General features: G+C 37.7%; 1 protein-coding gene across 2 annotated transcripts in view; it reads right to left on the reverse strand.

Moving 5' to 3' along the window:
* dgkza (diacylglycerol kinase, zeta a) overlaps positions 1-17733 on the reverse strand; it is a 107026-nt gene that overhangs the window by 39778 nt on the left and 49515 nt on the right. For both annotated transcript variants that reach the window (XM_053314294.1, XM_053314293.1), the window contains 2 exons: positions 16658-16737; positions 2956-3022 (listed from right to left, as the gene is read on the reverse strand). In XM_053314294.1, coding sequence (XP_053170269.1) covers positions 2956-3022; positions 16658-16737 — 147 coding nt within the window. The remainder of the gene's footprint in view (positions 1-2955; positions 3023-16657; positions 16738-17733) is intronic.

A 17733-nucleotide genomic window follows, 5' to 3' on the forward strand; every position in this document is an offset into this window, starting at 1 on the left:
CTTTCACAGATATTGCAAAAGAAATACCAAAAGATAAAGAACATGCATTATACTGTATGTGTTTTATGGCCAGCTGGTCAGCAGCCTATGTGGAGGAGGCCTTTGAAATTCATCTTTCCCTGGGCACAAGCTAGACACACAGCAGTATGAGATAAATATTCATGATATGCATCAGTAAACATCATCTGATGAAACTATAGTTTATGTTATTTTCAAGGTGTTGCAGCACTCAAACCTTTCCATGTTATTATGAAAATCCTGCTTGGGTATTACTTTTGTACTTTTGGCCATCGTTGCTACTGGTTATGATAACATCTCTGTCTACAGAACCAGCTAGCTGCAGCAGAAATTAACTGAACAAAAATAGTTTCCACTCCTTGGGAAGAAATCAAAAGCATTGGTTTATTGATTTATGTTTTATTTCGTCCATCCAACCAAATCTAATCAAATCTGCCAATAGTGAAACAGGCAAGCTCATAGCCACACTGGGACCTTGATCAATCAATATCAATTATATGAATAAGTTCAGAACTTATAAACAGCAGGAGAATAGTGTGATTTAAACAGCTGTCTGTAAGGATTACACTTACACTTCTGAATTCCCCAGAGGAAAAAAAACACCCTAGGAGTCTGCATGGACTGATATATTTAATGAAATGAAAGTGATGGACATCAAAAATGCTTCTAAAAACCATTGTGGATTGGTGATTATGTTGCGTTTAGACCAAATATAGTCCTGTGTTAGATCAATGAAAGGGACTGCGTTGGTGGGGATGTGTTGTTTAAAGTACCGGCGGGACAATGAAATACCATCCAGGAACAGTTTAATATCTACAGTTGTCTTTAATTAAAGGTTTATCAGATGCCAAAACACAGTGCAGTGATTTGTAATCATTTCACAACTCTTTAGTCATCACGGTGGCAGCTGCACGTATCTTATCTTTTTTCATGATGATCACGAAGGAAAACACTTGAAATACAGCATCATGTTATGTGTGATTGGCCAATGCAGTGCTGGATGACATCATGTGCCAGCAACACTTAAACCAGGCTCATGTGTTTTCACCCCCACTATGTCAATGAACTGGCTAAACAAATGAATGAGAAGGCTGCGTTTTGTCATGCATAGCTAATGTCTGCTGTCAGAGTTCCAACAGACCACATTTAGCAGCCACATGAAGGGGACATATGCTTTTGTGTGATTTCTGTTATTAATACACTGGCATGACGTCGCATATCTATTTAAACATGAGCAAAGTTCCAAAACTCGACCTGAATGTATGTGAAAGTGCTTCCTGCATGTCAAAACCTGCTCTGAGGGCTTGATGTGTTAAAGTCTGTGTAAAGTAAGAATAAATATGTGTTCTGAGTTTGACATACCACAGAAAAGTGTGTTGTTAACCACCCTGCCAAATTTGAATGATTAAAAAAAATATATGATATTAGGCTTCAAATTTGTGTAAAAATCAGCCTCTTTCTCTGCTCCCAAACGCTGTGGGAGTGCCCGCCGAGTCCGCTGAAACCCCGCCCCCTACCAAGTGTCACCTGTCAATCAAAGTCACCACCTCTACCAGAAATATGGAGGCTAGGTCTGAGAGCTTTCTCTCAGCTGCTAGCTCAGCGGCTAACTCAGTGGCTAGCTCGGTGGCTAACTTGGCGGCTAACTCAGCTAACTGGCTAACTGTAGACTGTAGTAGTAGTAGTGTGCGCTGAATGTAATATATCTACAGCAGCAGCACTAAATCCTGAAGACAGAAATGTTGAAACACAGTTTGTGAAGCCTAGCTCCACAATTCAAATCTAAATGGTTGAAATGCTTTTTACACCTTTTTTAGAAATACATTTATGACCTATTTAATGTGTTTAGAAGAAAATGTCTGAATTCACTTTACACGGTTTAGCTAATAGTAGCAGACTACTATTAGCTAATCCTTTAGCTCCCAAGTGTTTTTAACTGTAAATGCAAATGCAAAGATACTCCAGAAGAGCCCCAGAATATAAATAAACCTGGATATGTGACTATGTTCCCTTTAAACAAAGCAACAGTTCAACCCTCACATCTAAACCACAGTGATTGCTTGAACTGTAGCACAGAATATATTTTATAGCATGTGTGCAGGCCAGTAGCAGTGTTTATCAGTATAACAGCAGTATGTACTGGTAGATAGAGTAGTGGGATTATTCTGGAGGTAACAAGACTGAAAATAATGAGCTGTGTGTTATCTTTCTACCAGCCATCACAGCTACTGATATGATGAATCTCATATCTGTAAAGTTTCACTTTACCACTGAGATACAAACTGCTATAATATTTACCTCTGGCTGCTGACAGAAATCTGACTTTTCAAAAATCTGTCTATATTGACTGTTTAAATAAAGTGTGACAAGTGTGACCATGCACTCTGTGGGGCTGAATACTAGTGAGTATAAGTATAAGTAAGTGACAATTTAATCCTTAATAAAGTATTAAATTGTGATTACTTGTAATTGACTGTCATTTAACATTTTAATAAATTCATAGCAGATGCCACAAACTGGGTGTGAGTATGTGAACAGATTCTTTACAAGTACACTCAGTGTACTTTAAGTACACTGAGAGCCACTAAAGTCAAGTTTAATAAAGCCAATGAAGCTGACATGTACTTGTTGTTTTTTTCCCCCAACTTGATATTGTATTAAATAAAACAAATATTTGTATTAAATACAAGAATATTTGAAAAAATGTATATATTAATTAATGTTAAATAATATTACTATTAAATAATATGCTTTATTGAAATTTAAAAATATTGTATAAGCTATTAGACTGAATATGAGACAATACTTTATTTTGGTAATTACATTTGAAAAAGCTGCAGTTTTATTATGATTATGGACAAGACTGTTACTTTTTATTCACAGCATCAGATATTCTGTCTTTCTAAATGAAAATGAGGAACATTCTACTGTACTTACAGTCCAAGAAACACCATTTTGGTGACAGTCTCTGCGAGGAAAGAATCTTTGGCTTGGCTGCTTCCTCCTAAGAGAAACACAGATAGAACGGTTAGATTGCAGAGCAAAAGGAAACTGGCTGACAGTGGAGCAGCATATCACCTGACCCAGGGATGTAACTTTTTGTTAATAATAATAATCTATCTATCTAGAGAACAGAGGAATTGACAAGAGAATAGTGTGGAGAACAGAGAAGAAGAAACAGATGCATGTAACAAATAGTCTGGTTTGTTTGCTAGACATTTGGAGACAGAGTGGGAAAGTCAGAATCAGTAAATGCAGAGTAGGGATGGAATACTGACTGTGGTCTCTGATCTCTGAGCTCTCCATTTATCTGACGCAGGCTGAAACAGCTGTGTAACAGACTTACTCAGATGATGAAACATTTTTAGATTACAACTTCCAGTTCATCAATATATTTTTTTAAGTTTGAAGTTTTTAAAGAAATACAAATGAAATCATTTAGACAGCTGCGCCTGCCAAAAAAGTTCCGGTGACATTTTTTGTCAATTAATGTATCCCATTCTGTAAATGCTTCTATATATGCTACCACCAATCCTACACAATATTCAAATAGGCAGTGAATCATGCATGAAGTCATAGGAACATGCACTCATGTCACCATGCATGAATGACCAAGCTAGTGGCTGACGTGCTAACAGCAAATAGTAGCCTAAAATATGACCCAAATAAAAATCAGAATGAGAATCACCTTATTGGCCAAGTATGTTTATACATGAAAGGAATTAGACTCCAGTTAAGTGGCTCTCAGTGCACTTAGACACAACAATCAGAGAGACAGTCAAGGAAATGCTGTATTTTTGTCATGTCAAGTGCTTCACTTCAAGCTGTGCCCTTGTTAAACTAAAAGTCAGTACTCATTACTGAACTGCACAACTGCATAAATAGTGGACTTAAATAAAATGAATGTTAAGGTTTGTTTTCACACATTCTGCATATCTCCAGGCCCTGATTTTAATCAGGGGATTGTCTGCACATGATTTAAAATTGAAAACTCTTTATTTATCTTAAATTGACCCTTTATGCAGCCTGTCAGTTCAGCCTCTGTCTGAAACAGCTGCTTTTACTTCTGATGCTACGTCAACAAACCATGAACACACTTTAGTAGCAAGATTTCACTCATTGTTCTACTTCCTTACTCAAAATGTCAACTTCTTAAATTCATCCGTACATGTTCGAGTCGGAGTCCGAAATCCGTGAGTAAACAACTTGAACAACACCTTAGCTCCAACCTTAGCAACCAAAAAAACAGAATGGATGGCCATTTATGTGCATGCACACATAGTAACAACAATGGAGGAAGTAGAGCTAATGTTGCCAACAAAGCATTCAGAGCAGGTTTGGACTTGCAGAGAGAAATTTCACATAAATTCACCTCAGGTTTTGGAACTTCGACGTGTGTTTAACATAGATATGCAACATCATAGTAGTATATAAATAACAGAAAGCTGCACAAAAGCATATGTCCCAGCTGTTTGTAAGAGCATACTGTAGCTTGTCAGGTGGAAGAAAAAGCTGTTGCAAACAAAATGTTGAGGGCAGGTTGAAACCCTGACTTTTGACTTGAAAGAAGCGTTTCTACATATGTTAACCTCATGTTTTAGAATATCGGCTGTGTTTAACATCTGACATCTTCATAGTATATAAATAACAGAAAAATATAAAAAAGCAGAATATGTTCCATCACCAACCCACATCTGATGAGCTTAGTATATAGATATGAAATGCTTGTTTAACTGGGAGATTCACTTACAATCAGCAAGATTTCTTTGAGCTGTGTCCAATTAGTCCTGAATGCTGCAGCAAGGCTTTTAACAAGATCAAAACACAGACACCATATTACTGAGATTCCTGCCTCTGTCCTGTGGCTCCCTGTTAGCTGTAGAAAGGACATTAAAACCTTGTTCTTTGTTTACAGACCACTAAATGGTCTTCCCCTGCTTCTATCCATGTACACTTGCCCCGCACCACACTGTCAGACACCTCAGATCTCCCGCCAAAGACCACAGATCAAGAACTAAATGTTGTGTAGATGAAGCTTCCTCAGCAGAAGTCCCAAAACTGTGAAATCTTCTTCTGCCATCAATTTGTTCTTCTCGTTTTCAGCTTAATTCACTTTTATACTTTAACAGTTAGCCGGGCTGACCCGACCTGACTTATTTGTTCCTGTGTTGTTCTGAGGCCATACGTTGCATGCTACATGTTCTTTTGCTCATTGTGTGTTAAAGTAATGCATTTATGAATGTGTTTACGTTTAAACTAAAACCAATCCCAAATAATTTAAAAAAGAGAAAGAAAACTGTTTAGAATATAAATTATGTAAATTATATTCTAGGCAAGAAGAGCTACTGCAGGCTTAAATCTTTAATTGAAGAGAATTACCATCAGTAAAATTACCTTCAGGTTTGATAAATCACAATGTGTGTGCTAAATAACATATTTGCATTTTCTCCTCCCTGTATTTTACACACTGGGGTTGAAACGCCTCATATTGCATATTCATTATGACAAACATACTAAATGAACAGTGTTATCTTGTACAGTTGAAAGACACAAACCTCAGTGTGCTGCGTTTGTAGATCAGCTTGCACATTTTTGCACACACACACCTTTAGTAAATCAGGCCCTAAAAGTGAAGTGAGAATGATTTTAAAAAATAATGCCATGAGTAGTTTTGTTTTTTCTTCATACAAAGTTGGGTGAACAGACGAAACCTAATATAAATCAATATTTGATGCGAGCATAATTTGTCTTTCAAACAGCAGCAGTTCTCCTCAGTACACCTGCATACAGTTTGTCAGGTATTTGGCAGGTTGGTTATTCCTCCATCTTGGAGAAGTTACCACAGCTCTTAGTCTGTTGATTTGGGCGTCTCTCTTCATGTTATTCCAGACTGACTCCATGATGGTGAGATCAGGTCTCTGTGGGGACCAAACCATCTGTTGCAAGACTCCTTGTTCTACTTGTTAGTGAAGATAGTTCTTTATGACTGTGGCTGTATGTTTGGGCTCGTTTTCAAGCTGTAGAATAAATTGGGGACCGATCAGACGCCTCCCTGATGGTGTTGCATAATGAATAAGAATCTAAACATCAAGTACTAAAAACTTTTGCACAGTACTGTTTTATACTGTATGAGCTTTTTTTGTGAGTTGCTTGTACTGCTCTCAGTAGTGTTGTGTTGCTGTAGCTGATGACCAGCTTGTTACTTCTGCTACAGTTTTAAAGTAGCAACCCTGACACTGGTGTTGCAGTTGAATTGTGTTGTCTAACATTGACAGCTGTTTTAAGAAACCCATTTAGATAATAACTAATGACAAAACACCTTTGAACAGACGCACTACTGCACCCAAAAAGACAATGAAGTAGAATTGGCATTTCTCTAAAACAGTTCAATAAAAACAAAATATTACAGCCTTCATGAGGATAGGAGTTATTGCAGCCATAGTTAAACAATGAATAAAGAGAAATGGCTGAATATACTGAAGATTTCTCAAACAAACTAAACACAAATGTTATAGCTGTTAACTTTGGATATGACATTCATGGTATTTTTTATGGTTGAATTTTAACTTTGGTCCCTATACCAAAATCAGTGAAGAGCAAAGTGCTGCATGACCTGATGCACTTATCTGAATGGAGACCTTAAGACTTGGCTTTTATGGTCATCACTGGTCTCATGTTGTATTGGAGGCTTTTCCGCAGTAAATGGGATACAATCATTGGAAAACAATGAATATATACTGTATGCACCTGATTGTTTAAGGTAATATTTCAAGATAATCAATCCAGGTTTAGGCAGCTTCAATGGAAAAAAATTTAAAAAATCTGTTGACTAAATTTAAAAAGTCACATTCCAATAGATATGACAGGAGGAAAACAAGCCAAAGAAAGTAAAGTTATTTTCTTTTCAAACTGCAAACCTTTCATGCAGTCTGTGACAGAGAGGCTGGTTGAAGTAAACACCTCTCCTACTCTCTCCCTGCCTTTGTCTTTACTTATCTAATCCTGCTGTCGTGTTCAGCAGCACTCTCAAGCTGAGAAAAACGCCTGCAGGCTTTTACCACAAACTTAAAACACTGGCTCAAAAGTTGAACTTGTCTGACTGACTGACTCTCTTCTCTTCTTCACCTTCTTTCTTCTCCTGTCTCCTCTCTATTCACTCCTGCCTGTCCTCTTACACATAAAGTAGCTGATTTCCTTCTTTTGTTAGTCAGATCCACTGAGCCTTCTGGGTCTTGTTCGTCATTCATTCTGTGCCTGGAGTTGTGTGTGTTATCTATCAAACAGAAGCATCAACCTGGAAGTGTGACCCATTGAATTTCTTAGAGGGTTACATAATTGGAAGTCTGTTCTATACCTCTAAAGACTAGGTGCAAAAAGCGCAACAAAAGGATTGGAGTTGAGAAGCGATAATGTTATTCTACAGAAAAGACAGCGCTTCACTGTGCTTTCACATGATAATTACTTTATTCTAATAAGACAGGCTCAGCCAATCACAACCAGCAATGTTAGACATTGCAGCAGCCAGCACTACACAGCAGTTTTCAGGTTAGCTTGTTAGCATGTTTGACTGGAAACATATTCCACTTATTAGATATACTGACATACAGTGCAGACATTTGGCCATAAACATACACTGTAGTTATTTATACTCATTAGTAGTGGACAAATTAAAATGTTGACCTGATGATGGGAAATATCTGAAGGAAACATGAATGTCTGAACCTAATTCAATAGCAATCCATCCAACTGTATAGACATTTCACTTAAAAACATGAATATACTGCAAAAATCACAGTTTATCCTTATAAGGTCATTATCAGACAGGAGCTATTTAGCTCTACTCAATCACACACTGCACCAGTGAGCATCATCAGTCACCAGAGAGCAGGAGATCAAACGGTGAAACAAGCGTTACATCACTCTGGTTGCTATGCAACACAAAGTCTTACCACAACTCATGAGCTGTCTTCTTAGCATTAGTGATCTAACCTATATAAAAACAGGATAGCGTTGTTAAAAATAACATTATTTAGTTAGTGTTGCTCTGCTTGCTCCTAAAGAAGATGAACAGCTCATAGTGAAATGAAGGATGTTGTTACATGACATCCACACAAGGAAAACAGAGCACAGAGTTTAATATCATCCATGATATAAATAAATACAGCAGAGCTATTCATTCACTGCATTTACACTCTGCCTCTGGTTTGTCACCAGTATCATTATATATCAAATATCATGTATCATCAGGTTGAGGGAATGAAACAAACAGTTAAAGATCAGTGGGATAAACTGGATTAAGTGGCCACATATACCCTCCACATGTGTTCATGTCACTGTGGCAGGAAACACTACTCATAGCTGGAGGTGGCTGATATGGACTTTTTTTTCCAAGTACAGTTTTCCTCAAGTGTTTAAAGACCAACTTAACCATAGAAGTAGCAGATGAGAAAGCAACATTCCTGAGACAGCTATATGGTATTTGTTGGAAGCACATAAGTGTCAAAGGTGACACATTTTTCATTAAAGTGTGCTATTTACACCAATGGGATGTACTTATAAAGTGATTTTAATTTTATTTCTTTAATAGTGAGAGGGAAAAACAGTGTGCATAACTCTATTTGTTATAAATCTACTAATGATGCAACCAGATCACAGGGCTGGTTAGTGCCAATGGTAAGGAGGTTTAAGTCTGCTTCTATAAATCAAAGATACTGAATGGACAGTGGCACTCTACGCTTTGTGCACACAATTCAGGTTGCATGGGCTGGTGTGCTGTAAAAGTACAGCAACCACATTCCCTCCACCGCACATGTCAGGATGACAGAGCATGACAGTACGGCATCCCAACAGCAAAATCCCCCTGGCCACAGAGAGGAAAGAAAAGAGAAAAGAAATAGAAAAGAAAAAAATATCCATGACAGTAACTCACAGAAGCAATGAGCAGGTGAGCTTTGCTTCCTCCTCTCCTACAGTTAAATACTGCTGGGACTTTTCAAAGAATCTCAACATGCTCATCTTTGAGTTACACTAACCAGTTATAGCAAAATACTGCTAATCATGTTGAAAAGAGGAAAGAATTCCTACCAGCCTATTACAACAACGCTGCCCACATCGGATGTGTGATTGCATCTGTTTTTCATTTGTTACTCTGTAAATATTACTTGAAGTAGCAGGGTTTTCAGTTGTGTTTCTCAGCCCCCCTGGAGAGAGGAATCTGGGTGTGGAAGTCTACTGGATGACCTTTGGATGGGTTTGCTGCCATGAACACAGTGAAACTCAACCAGACTATCTACTCTGTGTCCACACTTATAGTTGAAATTCCTACTTAAATACAACAACTTTTTACTTTTCTTGGTTAGTTGCTCTGGATTACACATGCCTTTGTGTTTGACTGCAATGACTACATTCATTCATTTTGTGAATCCAATGCAAAGTGTGTACAACAAATGTCAACCACTGTCAGCAAATGATCAAATTCTCACCTAAAGATGCATTCACTATAGACCAAAAATCAAATTCTGGATTTAGTGTGTACTTTGGATGTGTTGTCACTATTGCTTTAATTCAGACAAAGTCTCCGTTACCTTTTACCTTTAACCAACATCTCACCAATATCTAGCAACCATCAGAATGCCACTAAATAAGAACTAAATTATATGAAAATTAGATTAGCTGCTGTATTTCATGAACAAAATGTTGTCAGTAATGTCTATTCTGATCACAAAGTGCTGGCTCAATTAAAATAATGAGTAGTAGTTCAAATGTAATTATATTGTGAATATGTTGAATATTTGGTCTTCTAGAATCAAAACAGAAGCAGAGCAGGAGCACCTTGGTGACCTAATGGTTAAGCCACATACCACATAACCTCAACATCCACAGCTTGACTCAGCTGCAGGACCCCCACTGCATGCCAAACCCACCTCTCTCTCCCTGTGTTTCCTGTCTCTCTCCACTGACAGTTAAATTAAGGCCCAGCTTTGTTTTCATATAAAACATTTTGCTATAGAACTTTACTACTTAGAGCCCGGTTCTGCTTGAAGTTTTTTCCTGTTAAAGGAGACTTTCTTTGCCACTGTCAAGTACTTGGGGAAACATTGAGTCTCTATACATTAAAGAGAAAGATCTAGACCTGCTTAATGTGAAAATTGTCTTGAGATAACTTTTGTATTGATTTGGCGCTATATAAATAAAGATTAGGAGGGTCATGGTGGCTGAGTGGTTAAGGCACAAGCCACATGAAGGCAGTGTCCCTGATTCACTTCCAGCAAGGGACCTTTGCTGCAGGTCAGCCTATTTTCGTCTAATAAAGACAAAAAATAAATAAATAAATCAGTAAATAAATAAAGATTGAATTGAACATACTTGAAGTTGTTGGATTTCTGAATCAGTTTTTTTCCCTGTAATATTTCAGGTATTCTTTATAATGATACGGAACTACTGATGATAAATTACTGGTTCTTAATAATAATTACTCAATATAATGAAGGTATTTGTAAGCAATTACAGCCCAAGTCTATATATAGTTAATACCATTAATAATTGTATTACACAAATGTAATTACAACAATGAATGTAATGTAATTAGTAACTTTGGGGAGCAAAAGCATGGAGCTCCAGACTTATATTTTTCACACAGTATTTTCACCAAGCACAAGGACTAATTAAATACAATACAATAGCTTTTCCTTTATGTAGATGGAATTGCCATTCTGTACATTATTTTACTTGGTATGATACAATATGAATCAGAACAGCATTTGAAGAGCATTTGAACATTTGAAAGTGACCTCAATCTTTAAATTCAGTTTAAGAAGTACAACACTTTGATCTTTGATCTAGTCTAATTAGGTTTTCTGTCATTTTTAGCCTTCTGCTGCATGATAAAACTAAATTGTGAAAAGTATGTTGATTGATCAATAAAGCTACACTGAAGACAACACTAAAAAGAATTGCCTTTGTTGTGTGATTGTTTTTGTTCTCAGGCCTCTTGTGGTGAGATCTGGACCTCAAAGACTACCTCATTAACCCTGTAATAAAATGAAGCATCATGAAAAATATAAGCCTAACTTTGAGTCACTGACAACTTGTTTTATCTCTTCAAATCCAACAGCTTCTGAACACAATAAATCCTCTTCGCAGTATCACAACAATCTCAGCACAACAAGCCACAATACAATAAATTCACCAATAAACTAGACTGCACACATACAACACAGGTATGACTGCCATGATCACATTGGAGCACATACAATTAATCAATACAGTTAGTCATACACACAAATGAAGAGATTCAAAGACAGAGACAGGTCATGCACTGAGACACAAGGGGGAAACTAATCTCTGAACCTCAACATGCATACACCTTAATGTATGCATGTTGGTTATCCTTTAGTTTGAGTCTGCATTACTTTGACAGTATTTTTGTTCATATAAATTCAAGTGTGAGGTGGAATGTAAATCAAAGAGGTGTGGTGATTCGTTATCCTTTAAGTCTGTCATATTGTCTTATGACAACAGAAAATGATGGAAAGAGAGGAAAGGTGCCCTCTCCAAATACTAGAATAATTGAGCTGCCTGAATGATGCAGCATGAAAAGATATGAATACTGAGCACACATATCTACAGCCCTGCTGTGGCCTTCTAAGTTCAACTTTCATTAGAGGAATAACTGAAAAGGTACTTTAAAACAGGCCTCTACCATTATCAACTTTTTCACCTTTCCATCACAGCTAGTAGTGTGACCATGGCAACCACAGAAAAGATAGAGGGAAATGATATACAGGAGCCTTAAAGTCTGATAATCTGGTGTAGAACATGAACAATGTTCATGACAAGCTATTAGTTAAGAACTTAGTATATGTTATATTACTCAACATTTCCTTTACTTAAAGCTACAATCCGCATGACAATATTATTGTAGGTGGATAGCAGCCTTTGGTGTACAGTACATAGTATCCAAACACAAACCCCATGGCCACTGCTGATTTTTGGCATTCAAAAGGAAAATCAGCCACTCAGAAGTCAGCTATGACCACCACAATGCCAGGACAGAATGACTTTAAACAGCCTGAAGAACATGCAATAGTTCCCCTTTAGTCTAGTTCTTGATTGCTTGGGCAAGTTAAAAGGCTGCAATACTGAATTAGAGGTGAGGACGAGAGGAAGTGGAGGACTGAGAGGAAGAGGATGACTTTATGCAGAGTGTCAGTTGCATCTGTATATTTCAGAAGCCTCACTACAAGAGAGCCCAAGGAAAGAAAGATGTCTCATGGTTCAGGAATGAGTATGAGCAGGGGTAGAGAAAGTATGCTCCAGTAGGGTGGTATGGGTTAGGAAGGAAGGCACATGGACCAGATTGGACCGAACCATGAACTGCAATTCTGAGCCACTCCAGATCAAGTTCCTGATCCTGTGGATTTATGACAACTTCCCAAGCCCATTCAACTTATTTCAATGGGATCAGGCAGAAACACCAGCATCCCTGCAGTGCCAGAGAGGGACATCCCTGGAACAGAGTTGTTGTTGGGATTGTCAGAAGCAATGTACAATGCAAAGGAATCAATCAGCTTTCTCAAAGAGTGGACAAAGGGTCCTCTAGAATTGACTGTTGTACAGAGACCTAATAAGTGAGTGCAAGGGTTGAGGATGGCAGGCACAATACACATTAAAGCACACTGCAGAGGCTTTGATGTCCAATCCATCTGCAGGGCTTTACAGCTCCTACATCATAGGATTGCAAAGAGAGTGAGCCATCAAGAACATCACAATCACTGCCCGAAAAGGTATCAAGATATGCATGCAAGGGACAACTACCACAGCCTGAGGCTGAAGCCAATGCATAAGTACTTTCAAGTGCAATTCCAGCAATGGCAGCTAGATGCTCAAACTGTGACACATCAACTTCTCTCTAGAAATACTACATAAATATTTTTTTTCAACAAGTCTTTATTATCTCAATCTCTAAATTTAGCCCACCCCAATGAGTGGGCTGGTGTTCATTTTACAAATGATTGCTCCATCAATACGATTTGAAGATTAATAGTACCTATGATGTCTGCCATGTGAGCACTAATTTACAACTGTGATTGACAGCTGGCTCACCTTCTGCTCTCCCCGGCTCTGGGACTTTTGTAATATTTCAAAGTCTAATATATTACTTGATCACGATATCTTGTTTGCACAATTTAAGTAAAGGAAGTAGCTAATGTTAGTCCAAGTCTACGGCACTCACTGTTCCCAGTAAGCTAGCATTAGCTTGGGTTTGAGATAGCACAGTGTGTTTCCAGATCATGAAAGGCAACACTGTGGACTCCTTATTTGGCAATTCCTGGCTCCAAATGGAAAAGATGGCACTGAACATAAGCAGCAACTTTTGGATTCACACTGGCTCCAATGAAACCAACAAGTAATGTCACACCCTGCTACATCTGTCTTTTTAAACAGGCTATGTAAGATGAAGAGAGGTGATCCTTGCCCCATACACTTTACTTGGACTTAAGCTGAGTCTGACTCTAATAACCTCTGGTTGAGTCATCCAGGTAATTAGTCTGATGCTTAAAGACCTCAAACCGTCAGTGACCACAGCAGACATATGTACTTTGCTGGGCAGGAAATGTCAAATATGTCATACATTTCAAAATGAAGAAAATGCCAAAATGTGATGGTTCATGCTCGAGTCCCTGCAGTGCAATGACAATAGAGCCAAAAGTAAAAAAGCCCAGGTACTGAAGCAATAGCTAAGGTTGTTTTTTATGTAGGATGTGTGAAATTTGACTTTGTTTTATTAAAGCATGGAAGCATTTTCACATCAGGCAAAATATCCCTGCAGGTTTTTTACACACAACTAAAGAAATTGATGTTTTCAGAGTTGGTGTGTTATTTAAGCTTTCAACAAATATAAACGTCTGTAGAGCAAGAAAAACATGACTGCAGTTGTTGCTGGATTTCCATATTTGAAGAGACAGATATGTGTCTGTAGTCAGAACTGTGGAACTATGTAACCAACAGGGGGAAATAATGAACAGGCAGGTACAGTACTATCTCAGCCTGACCTAAGTAGACTCTGTGGCTGCATGACCACCTGGCCTGCCAGTTGGATGCCCGTACTTCTTCAGTGGTGACTACAGGTGAGAACAGCTAGTACAAAAACCTCTCAGTTTTTACTTCCTTCTAACTGTGGACTGAGTTTGACTTTTCTGTTAAAGTAAAGGCCTTTTGGCTCACACATCGAGGCCAGTTCTATTGTTCTTCGTATCAGTTTGCACTTATTCTGAGTCCCCCTGTGTTCCAGGTTTACACTCCAGTCTACCACAGTTTTCCTCATCACCTGTCTCTGATTTGGATTGTTCACTCACTTTCCCAGTTCTGCTGCTTACCCAGCCTCCAAACTGCTCACACTATCCAGAACCCCTCACCTGCTCCACTTCACCTTCTCCATCTACCCTTTTTCTCAAAAGCTTGTCGACAAGCCCGTGTCCTGCATTTTCTGCCCTAGATCGAGTAACAGAACTTTGAAACTGAATTTGTTGGGAAATAAAATATAAAAGCTTTATTTTACAGTTCAAGATCATTTCCCAAGAAGCACCCTGGAAAGAATGATGAAGTCTGGTACTAAATATAGGGAGAATGGAGACCAAGTTCTGAGAGTACTATTTTAATTAGAGTTTTCTTAATTAATTTCCATGTGTCTGACAGAACTGCTCCAGTAAATAAAACTTGTGGAAAACACAGTTGAATTAAATTAAATAAATTAAATAAAATTAAATTACACTGAATTGAATTGAATTGAATTGAATTGAATTGAATTGAATTGAATTGAATTGAATTGAATTGAATTGAATAATAAATCAGGGAGTAATACATCTAGTTCTGAGACTGCCAGGTGCCAGTACAGCACATTACAGTCATTTCCTATTCTCATGGTGTTGTTGTTTTAATGGTGGTAAATCTTCACTCTAACTGGAATTAGGATTGACTGAATGTTTTTTCCTGGTCCTGTTAAAACCTGTTGATTTTATTTGTGTAACTGTATGTGCATTATGTTGTGTAATGCATTATTGACTACATTCTGTACCTAACCCCTGAGTAAAGAATCTGTTCTGTTTATGTGTGTGTGGGTGTTTGTTTGTGTGTGTGTGTGTGTGTGTGTGTGTGTGTGTGTGTGTGTGTGTGTGTGTGTGTGCAGGATTTGATTGTACAAAATTTAGAGCCCTCAGTGACAGAGTTCCTTCAATTGTTAATAACTTGCATTGGTGTCAGACGTAACATTTCTACTAAAATCTACCTCATTAGTTTTATGGTTTGACTTAAGCTAATTTAAACCACTTTAAAGAATTGCAGAAGTATTAGCAGAGCATATTTAATTGCTGCTGTGGTTAACTGACCTCTGAAAGTATCCTAAACCTAAACCTAATACATTGTCTTGTGTACTGAATAAATTGTAACTTTAGTTCTATGAGCACAGTCCTGAGTCCTGTAAACTCAGTCGAGCTGCTCATGGCGGCAAAATTTCAAAGAATTGCATTTGGCAGTGAAACAGCTCCAATAATATCTTGGGGGCAAAAAAAGTATTAAATCTTTGGAGAAAACATTTAGCTTTTTATTATATGAAGTTTCATTTGCAGTGTCATTCCAAAGAGGCTGTTTGATTGATGCCCAGTGGTATATAACTGTTAATTCATTTATTTTGTATAGTATACTATTATGGTTAGTATATATTGTATATATCAGTATGTGGTATGGACTTATGGTTTTTGGACTTTTAGTTCTTTTGGTTTCCTGTGTTACACCTCATATGGTTTGCTCATTCGTATGATTTGGCTTGTATTTTTAAAGAACTGTCTTGCATTATTATTTAGCTTAAAGAGTTGTGTACTTCAGTTGCTGTCATGTATTTTCTTGGACGGATTGATGTATACTGGTTAAGAGATTTTGTGTTTTCTGGGTTTTGGGGTTTCTGCTTTGTGATTTCTTTCACGTATGCTTATCTCGATTTTCTCTCTTTTGCTTATTGAAGATTGGGTTCTATACTCGTCTTTAATGCAGTGCCCCAGTGTTGAAAACTGTGGTGTAAATAACATCTTTAAGCTAACTTCAGCATGAAGATGGACACTCTTTTGGTATGTTTATTGCATAAGGCCAATTGCAAATGTGATTTCAAAAGTTTCACCTGTTGTGTGTTGGTTGTTTGTAGTGATTACTAATACAACATAAAGAAAGTGTCAAATTTGCTGCTAAAATGTTGAATGTTACTATTGTTGCTTTCAAGGAGTTGGTAGCTCTTAGTTTCCCATGTGCCTCTGAGCCAAACAAAAACCACACCACAGACTCCAGCATCCAACTACCAACCTGCAGTCCCAAGCATCTGAGGGAGGGGTGGACTGAGCAGAAATCCTAGAGGAAGATGGGATTTAAGGAGAGTAGAGAGGAGAGTAGTCCAGATATTAAGAAACTCAGGCACGCAAACACACACACACACACACGCACGCATGCATGCACACACACACACACACACTTTAAATAGCTTTGTCCCAAATTTTAAAAGGGGTTTCCTGTTTCTTTGTGGTGCTTTGTATCTTTCCATTTAGTGATATAGAAGCATGCCCTTTTCATCCCTCCCTTCCTCCCATCCACCTACCTCCTGCAAACGCTGGATGTGTTCTCTGCAGGTTTCCAAGTCGCTGTCACCAGGAACCACGATCAGTCCCAGAGGAATGGCTGGAGATATAGAGGAACAAGACAATTATCCAGCAGCACTTTGAGATCTGCTTATACATTGGTTCTCAACTCCAAGACCCTGTGAGTAAAGCTAGGTTTAATTCTGGTCATGTTTCAGGGACTGATGTAGACCTGGAACTCCACATGAATGCAATTAAATATATGTTTTTATGAAAACACAGCAGCACTGTGGCTGTGGAAATTGGGAACTGATATTTAAACAGGTTGCATGGATTGCTGCAGTACATTTGAAAAAAGAAAATATGCTGTAAATTATACTGGAATATTTGCATAAATCCTCTTGGTGACAGAAAGATAAGGCAAGGTCAGAGCAGGCTTTTAAAGTCCTTCAGGGGAAACAAGTCAAAAGGATTGTTGAGTGTTAAAGAACAATTTCACATTTGTTAAGCCTTGAACAAACTGTCTTTAAACAACAGTCATTGAAACAGCAGTTACAATGTAAAAGACGGAGGACAAAATCCACCAGTCCTTCTGTGCAAAAATATATTTAAAAGTTAATCTGAAGCTAATGAGTGAAATCAAGTGTATATATTTTCCAAAATAGCAGTCTTGTTAGTGCTAAAGTCCTTTTTGTAACTATACTTCCACCACAGCTCAACAGGGAAACTCTGTCTGAGGAAACACAAAGAAAGAATTTAATGTTAAAGATTAAAAAAAGTGGCAGATATGACTAACTCTGCTGGAGCTTCAACTTTTTAGATCAACTTTTAAACACATTTATGCACAAAATGACTGTGTGGACATATTGTGGATTTTAGCCATCATCAATTACACTGACACTGTGTATTTGAAATTCAACTAATTAATTGTAATTGTTTTATATGAACAGGACGAATTATTACAGAACATTTTGATCATATTTGTAGCTGCTGTAGACTAAATGTTGCTAATGTGTCCCTCCACAAAAATATAACTAAGAATCAGGAATATACAAGAACAACTTGGAAACTGCAAGAGTTGTGACTGGTCAGCTCA

Source organism: Scomber japonicus, chromosome 24 (genome assembly GCF_027409825.1).
Source record: "Scomber japonicus isolate fScoJap1 chromosome 24, fScoJap1.pri, whole genome shotgun sequence".
Classification (NCBI taxonomy): Eukaryota; Metazoa; Chordata; class Actinopteri; order Scombriformes; family Scombridae; genus Scomber; species Scomber japonicus.